This window comes from Schistocerca cancellata, chromosome 3 (assembly GCF_023864275.1).
Source record: "Schistocerca cancellata isolate TAMUIC-IGC-003103 chromosome 3, iqSchCanc2.1, whole genome shotgun sequence".
Taxonomy (NCBI): domain Eukaryota; kingdom Metazoa; phylum Arthropoda; class Insecta; order Orthoptera; family Acrididae; genus Schistocerca; species Schistocerca cancellata.
In genome coordinates, this window is record NC_064628.1 from 440952232 (window position 1) to 440967223 (window position 14992).

General features: G+C 42.3%; 2 protein-coding genes across 2 annotated transcripts in view; one reads left to right on the plus strand and one right to left on the minus strand.

The window, feature by feature from the left end:
• The window catches only part of LOC126176357 (LIM domain only protein 3-like), a 1143263-nt gene that overhangs the window by 212409 nt on the left and 915862 nt on the right, over positions 1–14992 (minus strand). The gene's annotated exons all lie outside the window — the stretch shown is intronic.
• On the plus strand, positions 3568–7893 carry LOC126175197 (uncharacterized). The gene is made up of 2 exons (XM_049921796.1): positions 3568–3724; positions 7489–7893. Exons 1-2 carry the CDS (start codon positions 3587–3589, stop codon positions 7783–7785), a joined length of 435 nt encoding a protein of 144 aa, XP_049777753.1. The 5' UTR covers positions 3568–3586; the 3' UTR covers positions 7786–7893.

Consider the following 14992-nt stretch of genomic DNA (forward strand, 5'->3'; position numbering starts at 1 on the left):
GTCTAGGGGACTGTTGACCTCAGATGTTAAGTCCCATAGTGCTCAGAGCAATTTGAACCATCTTTACTTGAGAAATAAATAAATCTTCTCCTTGTGAATGGGTTCGTTGCGCTATTAACAAGCGGGTACGGCATGGAGAGAAGTATCCCGTCCCGGAATCGAACAAGTGACCCTCGGGTTCAGCGTCTTCTGGTAACATCTGGGATGGAAAAAAATGGTTCAAATGGCTCTGAGCACTATGGGACTTAACTTTTGAGGTCATCAGTCCCCTAGATCTTAGAACTACTTAAACCTAACTAACCTAAGGACATCACACACATCCATGCCCGAGGCAGGATTCGAACCTGCGACCGTAGCGGTCGCGCGGTTCCAGACTGTAGCGCCTAGAACCGCTCGGCCACTCCGGCCGGCTGGGATGGCATCTTCTGCGTTGATATTGGCACGGTCCCAACATGTTCTGTCGCACAGTGTAGCGGCTAAGTCGTTGCAGTGAAGTATGACGTCCGCTGACTAACCATCGGTCCATCCGTCCAGGCGACGTTTCTTCGTCTCTTCTTTCTCCCCTCAAAGGACCACCTCATGCCTGTTTGTCGATGGTATTTATTTGGAGTTTTCGCCAACGTCGTGTAGTTTCTAGGGCGGTGACTCAGTATTCGGTCGTTGATCTATGCTTCTCATAGGTGCAGAAATGTGACCATTGTCGACACACGTGCCGGATTTCCTTGTTTCACCTCTGTTCTGGCGTGGTCGGGCATCGCCGTGTCGTGCCCCTCCGCATCGTTAGTACGTCACGCACATGGTGACAGTTTCTGGAGCAGTGACCGCTGATGTGCGAGCTGCGCCGGTCGTTGTTCTCCTTAGAAACATTGCCCATCTGCTCGGTCGTTTATCTGTCGCAGTGCTGACTGCTGCTGCGCAAACTCCGTTGGTCAACGGCGTCCTTGTTCGACTGCTGCCGCTTCCGAATATTGCAGCTTAAAGTGTCAAACTCTCTAAAATGTTTAGTTAATCTATAATAAGTCTTTATGTATTTTTACGCCGGATCTCTGGTTATTATACAGAACATCTTAAACCTCAATCACTACCAGCCGTGACGGTAAGTCATACCCAATGGCTCTCGCTCCTCACACCAAGACGCCATTAATGACACCACTGTGCCTCTCCAAAACATCGGAACATCGGAACAATGGGTCTCCTCGCCAGGTCCCATCATACCCGGTGACAATGACCATGCGGAATCGTGCAGAAACACGATTCGTTACGGAAAGTAATGTGGCCCTATTATTCAAAAGCCTGTGCTTCCTGGCAACGACACCACTCCAAACGCAGCCGTTTGTGTTGTAGTGCTAACGGCAGCCTACTCATGGGACGAAAAGTCCCTAGTCTGGCTGCCGCTGGTCTCCGACCAATGGTGCGGGATGACACAGAATGTTGCATGGAGTCCATTACTTGTTCGCGGATGGCAGGGGCAGATGCGAAATTATTACAGTGTGCCTGTTGCACAGTATGGAGATCCTCTCTTGTGGTGGTCAGACGCAATCGATCGGAACTTTGGTGACAAGTATGCCAACCCTCGCATTAGCGCGCTGTTCAACATTGGGACACTGTCACATCCGAATATCCCACAAATCGGGATACTGCATGATTCGACCTCGGCCAAACGCAGGCCCAAAATGAGTCTCTTTCAAATGCGATCAGGTGCTGATAACACTGTCTCACACGAGTACTAGGCATATTCATGTCTCTCACTGTACTCACTCAGCGCACGCCGCTGTTAAAGCCCTTTGTATCCTCTACCAGACTTGGTTACAACACTAATCACGAACAAGACTCATGCACTCTGGTAGCCATTTACAGCTCACAGACAATTGCAACTCTAATCCTCTACATATGCGCCGTTGGTGTGTATGTGTACGAAGTCACAGTAATATCCGATCATGTCTTCTGCATGCTTCACGCAGTGTTGGCAATTTTTGTTGTCCTTAAGTTATAATACCACAACAACTCCAATATTCTTGCAAAAGTGATCTACGAATTAATAAACAACTACAACTACTACTTTTACGAATCTTACGGGACGGCCTTTGAGAGGTTTTTCATCTACTGGACATCGTGACCTCCACGTGAAGGAGAAGCGTTTTGCATAAAGAAGTATTTTCATGTGATTCTTTCTACTGGTAAGGCAACTGATGTACGAGGGTGGTTACAAAAGTTCTCGGAACGGAACAGAAAAAAGTACTTACATCACTGAAACTTCTTTTATTTTTCAATGTAATTTCCTTGTAGATTAATGTACTTGGTCCCACCTCGAAAATGAATTTCCTCCAGGCCTGCAAAATGGTTGTCAACTCCGGTTATGAATTCTTCGTCTGAACTGAATCTTCGTCCACCAAGAAAAATTTTCAGTTTTGGGAAGAGGTGGAAATCTGACGGAGCCATACAGATGAATAAGGCGATTGTGGCAACAATTCATACCTTAGTTCGTGTAATTTTGGCATGGCTACGGCACATGTGTGCGGGCACGCGCGTCGTCTTGATGGAAGATGACTTTCTTCCTTGCTAAATCTACCCTGTTTCGCGTATCTTTTGTTGCAATTTGTCCAGGAGGTTAGCACAGTATTCTCAAGTAATTGTTTGCCCAGTGGGGAGATAATCTACAAACAGAATCCTCTTCGCATCCCAGAACACTGATGCCATGACCTTTCCCGCCGAAGGAATTGTCTTTGCTTTCTTTGGCGGCGGAGAATCAGCATATTTCCACTGCTTGGACTGTTGTTTTGTCTCCGGGACCCAAGTTTCATCTGTGTTCACAAACCGGCGCAAAAAATCTTGTTCATTTATCCTTAAACGGGCCAAACATTTTTCCGATAGGTCCATTCTCATACGTTTTTGTTCCATTGCCAAGAGTCGCGTCAGCCATCTTGCAGATAATTTTTTTATTTCTAATTCCTTAGTTAAAGTGTGATATACCCTTTCAGATAACGTCTGGCAGGCGTGAGCAATTTCACGCACTTTCAATCCGCTACCCTCCGTGACCATTTTGTGCACTTTTGGAATGATTTCTGGCCGACCACTGCGCGGATCATAATCTAAGCTCTCTCGACCAAATTTAAATTCATTTGTCCACTTGGCAACAGTTGAATATGAAGGAGAAGAGTCCCTCAGTGTATTCTGGAAATCGGTATGAATGTCCTTTGCTTTCATACATTTCTTTACGAAGTATTTAATCACTGCTCAAATCTCGACTTTTTCCAACTTAGCAAATCACTACGTGGGAATAACAACAGAACCACGTCACCGCCACAGTTCTGTTCCAAGAGCATTGACGTGGCACGTGTTCACAGGCAACAGTCCGATGAATATCACGTGAACAACTTGTTGCGCTAGCGCTGACCTCTCGTGGTGATTCCGAGAACTTTTCAAACCACCCTCGTAAATTCCAAATAAATCTACTGGTGTCTAGCGAAAACTAGGATTACGTTCATTCAGCGTTATTCCGTTCTATGTAACAATTAGCTTCTGCGTATTGATTTCGAGATCCACAGTGTTTACTGTAGCGTGGGATGTGCCCGGCAACAGCAGATGCATGGACAAAAGTCTGCTGTTGCGACTGTCACGCAATGTGCCGACTGTGCGTCACACGGCGTGGTATATAAGGACGCCTAGAATAGGTAGCCCATTACTGTTAACAAGACAAGCAAACAGCATCATGAAGACTCTGCTGGTAAGTGTACAGGCAATAACAATAGTAAGTCAAGTATGACTGTCTTCTACTAATATTCTTTAACATCACGCAAGTCAGAAGAGAGTAAAAACTTCGTAAAATAACGTAATTTTTGCATTTACGTTAGAGACTGTTGAGTATAGCAACACAAGCTCCAATTATACGGAAAGAGGGTCACACTCTGCTGTCGGCTATACCAAAGTGCACCAAAGTGTCGAATTTTAGATATGTTGTAACCAAAGAGTTTCTCTGTCGATCGGATCCACTCTATGTTCGGTTCGTCTCTCTTGGCTGGAAACTAATTACTGAGGACTGAAGATCTCAAAATCATAGACAGCACTACCCATCATCTGAGCACTTGACAATGTTCTCGTGGATCTTTCTCTGACGTACATGTAATCCTTATCGTTTAAACTTGAGTTTCAAGGTCATCAATCAAAATGTTATTGTAAACTGAGGTGTACAGAGAAATCGCAACGCTAGAATATTGCAGCGAAATGCAGGAAGACCTGCTGAGGGTCCGCCTTTTGTGCAGAGGTTGGCGACTGATCCTCAACATAAACAAATGGACTGTATTACGCTCATTTAGGCAGAAAGACTCAAAGTCGTATGACTATACGATTGTAAAACAATGACTGGAAGCAGTCTCATCCGTAATATATCTACGAGAATGCGTACGTAGCGTTTAAAAGTGGAACGAGCACATAAAATCAATCTCAGGAAAGGCAGCTGCCACACTCAGATTCATTGAAAGAATCATTAGGAAATGTAGTGCACCCAGAGAGAAGGTAGCTTGGAAAACCCTTGCTCGATCAGTACTTGACTATTGCTCGTCAGTGTGAATGGGATCAGACAGGATTGAGAGAGAAAGCAGAGAAGATCCCGAAAGAGTTTCATTTAGCGAGCGCGAAAGCTCGCGGAGATGCTCAGCAGACACCAATGCCAGACTCTAGAAGAGAGGTGTCGTGCATCAGAGTGTGGTTCACTCTTAAAATACCGAGAGCGTATTTTTCTAGTCAAGTCAGCCTCCTACGTATACCTCGCGAAAGGACTATGAAGGTCAGCAGCAGTTGTTCTTCCCCGGAACCATTCGTGAGTGGGACAGGAAAAGGGGGACGTGACAGTTGTGCACAAAGTACCCTTTGCCGCTCACTTTAAGGTGGCTTGCAAAGTATTAACGAAGATGTAGAAACACTACATTGTTTGCAAGACTTAGCTCCATGGGAATTTAATGCTCTTTTTGGCGCTATGCACTGAGTTGACTAGTCATGGGATAGGGATGAACGTTGATATGACATGATGCATTAAAAACTTATTGTTGTAAGAGATGGAAGTGTAGTGCTAACAAGTGATACAAATATTCTTGGGCCAATCAAGTACGGGATACGTGAAAATCATATACTAACTTGACGACTGATCATCTGAACCATACGGTCACGCAAGAGAAGCTATAATCGGGAATTACGCTTTTCCTAACTTTAAGACTGGGACTGAAGATAATAACTTACTAAGTAACACTATCATTTATCCAAACGTTTTTTCGGAAATATTATGCTATACAGTAGATTTTTGTTTCTGAAACCCTGGCTTACGATACAGGCAGTGGTTATGTCCTGTACTTTTGTTTCGACTACAGTGTCAGAACATACTTGATTTCCTTGATTTATGAACAATTACCGTTTTCATCTTCAACATTGATTTAAAACTGCATCTGATACAACTAGTAGAGAAAATTGCCAATGGATAGAACATACTTGTTCCTTTCCTCTCTTTTCACGTAGTGAACATAAACGAATTTTTATAAAAAATATTTTTACCATCATTTGTGGAAAGGTTAAATTCTGTACTGCATTGGGAATCGAATCCAGATAGCTGACTTCTACGAACGGTGCCTGCATCACAGGACCGTGGGCCAGCACTGTCCCGTACTTTCGACTGGTCATGGGTCTCTTTCCTTCCTCGTGTATTAAAACATTTTTAACACTTTACAAACGATCAACGCAGAGTATACTTCACCTTTAGGAACATAATGTCTTATCAGATCTGTTATTTTCGGTTTTGACGAATCCCAAACCTAAGAATTTAATATAAATACACACATCAAAAAAAGTTTTGCGTCACCTCGGTTCCGAGAGTTTCGGAACCCGTGCAGAGAATTGGAATAGAGACCAACATAAACATCGTTTCCGCCCATTTTACTGCTCATGAAAATCACACATTGCATGTTGTACCACCAGAGACCTTCAGAGATGTCGGTCCAGACTGCTGTACACACCGGTACCTCTAACACCTAGTAGTAGAACGTCCTCTTCCATTGATGCATGCCTGTGTTCGTCGTGGCATACTATCCACAAGTTCATCAGGGCACTGTTGTTCCAGATTGCCCCACTCCTCGACGGCGATTCGGCGTAGATCCCTCAGAGTGATTCGTGGGTCGTCCATAAAAATCCCTTTTCAGACTATCCCAGGCATGTTCGATAGGGTTCATATCTGGAGAACATGCTGGCCACTCTAGTCGAGCGATGTTATTCTGAAGGATGTCATTGGCAAGATGTGGACGATGGGGGCGCAAATTGTCGTCCACGGAGACGAATGCCATCTCCAATATGCTGCCGATTTGGTTGCACTATCGGTCGGAGGATGGCATTCACGTATCGTACAGCCGTTACGGTGCTTTCCATGACCACCAGCGGCGTACGTCAGCCCCACATAATGCCACCCCAAAACAGCAGGGTACCTCCACCTTGCTGCACTCGCTGGACAGTGTGTCTAAGGCGTTCAGCCTGACCAGGTTGCCTCCAAACACGTCTCCGACGATTGTCTGGTTGAAGGCATATGCGACACTCTTCGGCGAAGAGAACGTGATACCAACCCTGAGCGGTCCATTTGGTCTGTTGTTGGGCCCATCTGTACCGCGCTGCATGGAGTCGTGGTTGCAAAGATGGACCTCGCCAAGGACGTCAGGAATGAAGTTGGGCATCATGCAGCCTATTGCGCCCAGTTTGAGTCGTAACCCGTCGTCGTGTGGCTGCACAAAAAGCATTATTCAACATGGTGGCGTTGCTGTCAGGGTTCCTCCGAGCCATAATCCGTAGGTACGGTCATCCACTGCATTAGTAGCCCTTGGGAGGCCTTAGCGAGGAATGTCATCGACAGTTCCTGTCTCTCTGTATATCTCCTCCATATCCGAACAACATCCCTTTGGTTCATTCCAAGACGCCTGGCCACTTCCTTGTTGAGGGCCCTTCCTGGCACAAAGTAACAATGCGGACGCGATCGAACCGCGATACTGACCGTCTAGGCAAGGTTGAATGACAGACAACATAAGCCGTGTACCTCCTTGCTGGTGGAATGACTGGAACTGATGGACTGTTGTACCCCCTAACACGTGCTGTACATGCATGGTTGTTTACATATTTGGGCAGGTTTAGTGACATCTCTGAACAGTCAAAGGGACTGTGTCTGTGATACAATATGCACAGTCAACGTCCATTTTCAGGAGGTCTGGAAACCGTGGTGATGCACAACGTTTTTTTATGTGTGCATATTCAACGTATCTTATACGTATTTCATCCATTTATATTACGTTACATACCGTAACAAATTAAATCCTTTATATTGTAGGAAATTCTTACAGCCTTTAAATTAATGAAAAAGTTTCTTCTTTTATAACGATTTGTATTTATACGTACTATCTTAACATTAAGATTCTTCTACTCTTCAATTTTCATTTGCTTTTGAGCTTTATGATTTCATTTTTACAGGTTCTAGCGGCGGTGTTGGCGGTTGCCTGTGCTTTCCCGCACCGAGGTACCGGTGGCAACCAGGGTTTCCCAGGCAGCGGATTGCCAGGCAGTGGCGGATTTAACCAGGGATTTCCCGGAAATGGGGGCTTTGGCCCTGGCGGACTGAACCAGGGCTTCCCTGGGTTTGGATTTGGACAAGGTTTCCCTGGTAATGGAGGATTCCCTGGTAATGGTGGATTCCCTGGTAATGGTGGATTCCCTGGTAATGGTGGATTCCCTGGTAATGGTGGCTTCGGCAATCAGTTCCCAGGGTAATGAATCCCTATACACAATAACGTTTTACCCTTGTGGAATGGAAATATGGCCAGGACGTCATTGCCTAACTGTATGTCTTCTCTGTTGAAATAAAATTCTTAAGCAGTATATATTTCATTTAATTCACGTCACTCTTTCGCACCAGACAATCACCTGAACCTCCTGACCGAAATTTGATCTTAAAAAGACCATATCCTTCGTTGAAAAGAGAATTTTTCCCGATGGGTTTCCATGCGTCATACAATATTAGAGCCGATGTGCAAATGTACTGTGAGAATGTAGTATTGTATGTGCACACTAACAGCAGCTTCAGCTAAACCTGTCGTTTAAACCATAAAGCAAACAGGAATACTCTGGTCCGTGAAGCGTCATGCAATATGTGTATGTATTGGAATGTTTCTAATGTATTACAGAGGTTTTTCTACAAACTTAGTATATTATTCATACCTACAGTTACCTAATTACCCAAGTTTATAAGCTCGATTATAACAGAAAACAATATTAAAAAAGATAAAAAATATCAAACTTACGCTTTGTCCTTTTTGAATTGCCATAAACACACAAATCTCAAATTGTTCTACTAGTATTTTTGTGACAAATCGTGAAGTGAATCATTAAATATGACAAATTTCTACCATGAAGCGCCAGGAGAGCTTCGAAGTTAACCAAACGAACTGATTTATAACTTGCTATCTGGTAATACTTCGTACACATGTATTATTACGTTTTCATTAGACAGCTGGAAATGTACAAGCAAGAAAAACTTGAAATTGACAGTCGAGTGCTTTTGAGTTTATCGTAACGAACACACTCGTAATTTTATTAAATTTAGTTTTACTTAGGCTATTTAAAACTTATTTTCTTTCCGTTACGTTACCCATTATTCCTCTTATAAGACTGATACTCGTTTCATTATATTTCACTTCCAATTTATAGGATAATTAAGAATCGAAACCAGTTTGGTGGTCCTAGTCATCATACTACCAGTGACATTTCACTAAAAGCCTTTATACAATGTGCACAAAACTTAAAATTAAATGTATGTTGTGCATTTATGCTTTGAGAGACCTTGCTTCCGTGAAGTTTACTATTTGTGAAAACATATCTGACAGTTAGGCAGTACCTGGGCAGTATAAAAACATTTAGCACGAATTAAGCGAGTGAAGTTGTGAGTTGAAGGAGGCAGAAACAAGCAACAAAATTGTTGAAAGATACACCACCTGATTGTAAAAACGCAATGAAGGCGACTCTATAAAACCGAAAATGAATTTATGTGACTGTAAGAGGAACGAACTGAAATGAATGATTAGCAGGGTCAGTAATCTAAAAATTATGCTCATTGCACGACTTGGATTTCAATATTTAGAGAAATTAATCTCGTTTCACAGGACGCTTAGACATGTTACTCCGATGACAAAGAGAGACAGAAGAAGAACGAACTGACATCAATAATTAGAAGGGTCAATGATCTAAAAATTATGCTCATTGCACGATTTGGATTTCAATATTTAGAGAAATTAATCTCCTTTCACAGGACGCTGAGACATGTTACTCCGATGACGAAGAAAGACAGAAGACAACGCTTGTCGAATGATCGAACAAATCTCTCTCTATCTATTCCACACCGATATTACAAAAAAACAAACACACACACACACACACACACACACACACACACACACACACACACACACAATGCTGTTCACCTACTGGAATCTATCACAGCGGAGAATTGTCAGTAGACTTTTGGAACGCTGAAAGTACTATTTCCGTTTGGAAAGAGGGCTGTCACATGACTTGACAACTTAGAAAAATAGTCAGCTTAAGTCAATTCACTCAAGGAAAACAAGAAAGACGAGACAGCCTTTTTAAGAGAGAAACTTTCATGTTATGAAGTCTGCCATATTCAAAGTTGGAGAAGCTCATGGAAGAATCCATTGGGATATTGTCTTATAGCAAAATTTAGGCCAGGTAACAGGAAAATCTGAAAGGAAGAAGGCAAAATAATTCGAATTTCGTAGGTATGGAAGAATAAAAAGAGTAGAAGGAGACAGATATCGCGAGTGTTGCGTTTCTAGACGTAAAGTTGTGGAAAGCTCTTTAGTAGGAAAGAAGGAAGAATGGTGGTATGACCTGCAGGGTGACACACGTAGTAGCTGCGTAAACTACAAAACTCAAATAGTTTTTTTTTTGAGTCATCAGTCTACTGACTGCTTTGATGCGGCCCGCCACGAATTTCTCTCCTTTGCCAATCTCACAGTAGCCCTGCAGCCTGTGTCCCCAATTATCTGCTGCATATATTCAGATCTCTGTCTACCTCTACAGTTTTTACTTTGTACAAGCTCCCTCTAGTACCATGGAAGTCAGCCCTTGATGTCTTAACGGATGTCCTACCTTCCTGTCCCTTCTCCTTGTTGTTTTTTTTCACGCATTCCTTTCCTCTCCGATTCTGCGCAGAGCCTCCTGATTCCTTACCTTATCAGTTCATCTAATTTTCAACTTTTGCCTGTAGCACCACATCTCAAATGCTCCTATTCTCGTCTGTTCCGGTTTTCCCACAATCCATGTTTCACTATCATACAATGATGCGCTAAATGTACATTCGCAGAAAATTCTACCTCAAATTAAGGCCTGTGTTTGTCACCAGTAGACTTCCCTTGGCCAGGAATGCCCTTTTTGCCAGTGCTAGTTCGCTTTTGATATCCTCCTTGCTCTGTAAGTCATTGGTTATTTTGCTGCCCAGATAGCAGAATTCATTAACTTCATCTCCCTTTTGACCATCAATCCAGATATTAAGTTTCTCGGTGTTCTCATTTCTGCTACTTCTCATTATTTTCATCTTTCTTCGATTTACTCTCAATCCATATTCTGTACTCATTCAGCAGCTTCTTAGATATACAGATTGAAGAGAAGGGACGAAAGACTACATCTCTGTCTTACACCCTTTTCAATCGGAGCATTTCGTTCTCGGTCATCCATTCTTAGTATTCCCTCTTGGCTTTTGTACATATTGTATATTACCCGTCTCTCCCTATAGCTTACCCCTATTTTTCTCAGAATTTCTCAGAGCCTTTCATCATTTTATACTGTCGAACGCTTTTTGCAGGTCGACAAATCCTGTGAACGTGTCTTGATTTTTCTTTAGTCTTGCTTCGATTATCAACCACAAAGTTAGAATTGCCTCTCTGGTGCCTTTATCTTTTCTAAACCAAACTGACCGTCATTTAACACATCCTCAATATTTTTTCCGTTCTTCTGTGCATCATTCTTGTCAGAAACTTGGATTCATGAGCTATTAAGCCGATTCTACGATAATTCTCGCACTTGTCAGGTCTTGCAGTCTTCGGAATTATGAGGATGATATATTTTCGAAAGTCAGATTGCATATCTCCAGACTCATACATTCTACATTCCAATGTGAATAGTCCTTTTGTTGTCACTTCCTCCAATGTTTTTAGTAATTCTCAGTGGTTGTTATCTATCCCTACTGCCTTATTTGATCTTAAGTCCTCCAAAGCTCTCTTAAATTCTGATTCTCATATTGGAACCCCTATCTCTTCTAAACTGACTCTTGTTTCTTCTTATATCATATCAGACAAATCTTCCCCTTCATAGAGGTCTTCATTCTACTCTTTCCGTCTGTTTGCTCTCTCTTCTGCATTTAACAAAGGAATTCCCGTTGCACTCTTAATGTTACCACCCTTGCTTTTAATTTCACACAAGGTTGTTTTGACTTTCCTATATGCTGATTCAGTCCTTCCGAACATCATTTCTTTTTCTATTTCTTCACATTTTTCACGCAGCCGTTTCATCTTAGCTTCCTCCTTCTTCCTTGCACTTTCTTCTTTCACTTATCAGCTGAAGTATTTCTTCTGTTACCAATGGTTTCTTTGTAGTTGCCTTCTTTGTACCTAAGTTTTTATTTCCAGCTTTTGTGATTGCCCTTTTTTAGAAATGTCCATTCCTCTTCAACTATACTACCTACTGAGCTATTCCTTATTGCTGTATCTATAGCCTTAGAGATCTTCAACCGTATCTCGTCATTCCTTAGCACTCCGTATCCTACTTCTTTGCGTATTGATTCTTCCTGACTAATGTCTTTAACTTCAGCCTACTGTTCATCACTACTATATTATGATCTGAGTCTATATCTGCTCCTGGGTACGCCTTACAATCCAGTATCTGATTTCGGAATCTCTGTCTTACCATGATGTAATCCAACTGAAATCTTTTTCCACGTATAACCCCTCCTCTTGTGATTCTTGAACAGGGTATTCGCTATTACCAGCTGTAACCTGATACAGAACTCAATTAGTCTTTCTACTCTCTCATTCCTTTTCCCAAGCCTATATTCTCCTGTAACGTTTTCTTCTACTCCTTCCCTTACAACTGCACTCCAGTCTCCCATGACTATTAGATTTTCATATCCCTTTACATACTGTATTACCCTTTCAATGTCCTCATACTCTTTCTCTATCTCTTCTTCTTCAGCTTGCGACGTCGGCATGTATACCTGAAGTATAGTTGTCGGTGTTGGTTTGTTGTCGATTATGGTAAGACTAACCCTATCAATGAACTGTCTGCCCTACCTGCCTATTCATAAAGAACCCTACTCCCGTTATACCACTTTCTGCTGCTGTTGACATTACCCTATACTCATCTGACCAGAAATCCCTGTCTTCTTTCCATTTCACTTCACCGACCCCAACTATATCTACACTGAGCCTTTGCATTTCCCTTTTCAGATTTTGTTTTGTCCCTTCCACATTCAAGCGTCTGACCTCCCACGCCCCGACTCTTAGAACGTTATCCTTTTATTGATTATTCAGTCTTTTCCCAAGGGTCACCTCCACCTTGGCAGTTCTCTGCCAGAGATCAGAATGGCGGACTATTCTGGAATCTTTTGCCAGTGAAGAGATCATCATGGCACTTTTTCAATTACAGGCCACATGTCGTGTGGATACTTTACAGTGCCCTGTGCATCCTCATGCCGCTGATCATTGCTGATTCTTCAGCCTTTAGAGGTAGTTTCCAACACTGAGGGGAGGAGGGTGCCCTGAACCTCCATCCCTTTCTCCGCCCTCTTTGACAAGGCCGTTGGCAGAATGAGCGTGGCTTCTTACGCCGGAAGTCTACGGCCGTCAATGCTGATTATTAATCAAAATTTAGCGGTTGCGGGTTTCCAACCCGGGACCGAGGACTTTTTGATTATGAATCAAAGACGCTACCCCTAGACTTAAGGGGGTAGGTACCTTCAATAATCATTGACAAAATAGCCATTGCTTTTAATGCGTTGTTTCAGTAGTACCACAGTTTTCGGTTTTCCAGTATACCTTTTAAGCAGAAATGTGATGGAGCATCATCGACGACCTCAAGAACTTAAATAGTTCCATCTTGTCAATGCTACCATATTATTCCTCTAACAATCAATGCTTGACGAAGTAAATAAGTTACAATCGGAAGGAGGATCACATGAAATGTTAGTGCAGAAGGATTATCCATGAGAACTTGTAGATCTGTCTGCAGTCGAAAATTCATCTAGTCTATTAGTCTATTACAGTAGATAACTCTATATTCTAAGAGAATGAAATGCTTCTTTACAGATTTATTTGCACTTTGACAATACATTTCGTTTCAAAAGCTGTAATTGTGGACCAGAAGATGGAAGTAAACTAAAGATGGCGAGAAATAACGTAATAAATAAAGAAACCATTAAGCTATCCTCTCAGTATTTGTTGAAAGTTAAAACCATGATTTCCCCTGGGGCTGTAAGCCTTTTATCATTGTAAAAGAAGATATTGACATCCGCTACAGGTTTGTTTCGGATTTTAAGTCACTGTCAAATGGTAGGGGCGAGTCGTGTCGTACTGGCCAGCTCATAGTACACGCCACTACTGTGATTTTCCTTTCCGCTTCCATATACCAGAAGTGTACAGTAAGCAGAACAAAGTTCGTGTGTCCAGTGCACTGCACCTAGGACATCATCTTGCCCTCTTCAGTGCTTTGTCTGCTCTGAGTGCTTGATGGTGGTTGCTAGAGTTCTTAGCGCACGTAAGATATTTTGGGGCCTGTGATACCACATTTAAAGGTACGTGATTAATTTCGTTGCTATATTTCCGTTATCTAAATTTACATCTATGTCTATACGGATACTCTGCAAAACACACTTAAGTGCCTGGCAGAGGTTGATCGAACCACCTTCACAAAAATTCTCTATCATTATTCCGCTCTAGAACAGCGCGCGGAGAAAACGAAGACCTATATCTTTCTGTGCGAGCTCTGATTTCCAACATTTTATTATGATGATCGTTTCTCCCTATATAGGTCGGCGTCAAAAAAATATTTTAGCGAGGAGAAAGTTGGTATTTCAAAATTTCGTTAGAAGATCCCGTTTTAAGGATGTCCACCACAAATCCTGTATCATGTCCGTATCACTCTCTCCCCTACATCTCGATAATACAGAGCGTGCTGCCTTTCTTTGAACTTTCTCTATGTACTTCGTTGACCCTGTCTGGCAAGGATCCCACACCGGGCAGCAGTACCCCAAAAGAGGACCGACAAGCGTGATGTGGCAGTATCTTTAGTAGTTCTGTGGCATCTTCTAAGTATTCGCCTTCCCCACAACATTTTCATTGTGTTCTTTCAATTTTAGTTGTTCGTAATTGTAATTCCTAGGTACTTAGTTAAATTTACAGCCTTTAGATTTGATTGATTTAACGTGTAATCGAAGGTTTATAGATGTGTTTAAGCGCTCATGTGGACAACCTCAGACTTTTCATTGTTTAGGATCAATTGCCAATTTTCGTACCAGACAGATATCTTTTCTAAGTCACTTTGCAATTTAGTTGGATCTGATGACTGTACAAGGCGGTAAACGACAGAGTCATCTGCAAACAATCTGCTCACATTGTCTCCAACATCTTTTATATAGATGAGGAATAGCAAAGGGCCTACAAAACTACCTATGTGTGTTAGGTATGGAATGACATTTAACAAACGTTACATGATAATTTCTATAAAAGAACCTGCGACACAGGTAGATCCTACAGCGTGTTTGTCGAGCAGTACCGGTTACCCGTTTGTCTTTCAGTGTCAACCAGATGTAACTTCAGTTTCTAAATTATACTGTCTTCTTCTTTCAGCTTTTCAAACAGAAATGGCATAGTGTTGATATCGGAAATCACATCAAATAACTTTTCGGATCGTC

What these genes read in the sequence shown, in the direction of transcription:
- LOC126175197 (XM_049921796.1), top strand. Translation starts at nt 3,587, where the DNA reads ATGGACAAAAGTCTGCTGTTGCGACTGTCACGCAATGTGCCGACTGTG. An exon ending in GCATCATGAAGACTCTGCTG is followed by an intron (nt 3,725 to 7,488) that starts GTAAGTGTACAG and finishes TCATTTTTACAG; the next exon opens with GTTCTAGCGGCGGTGTTGGC.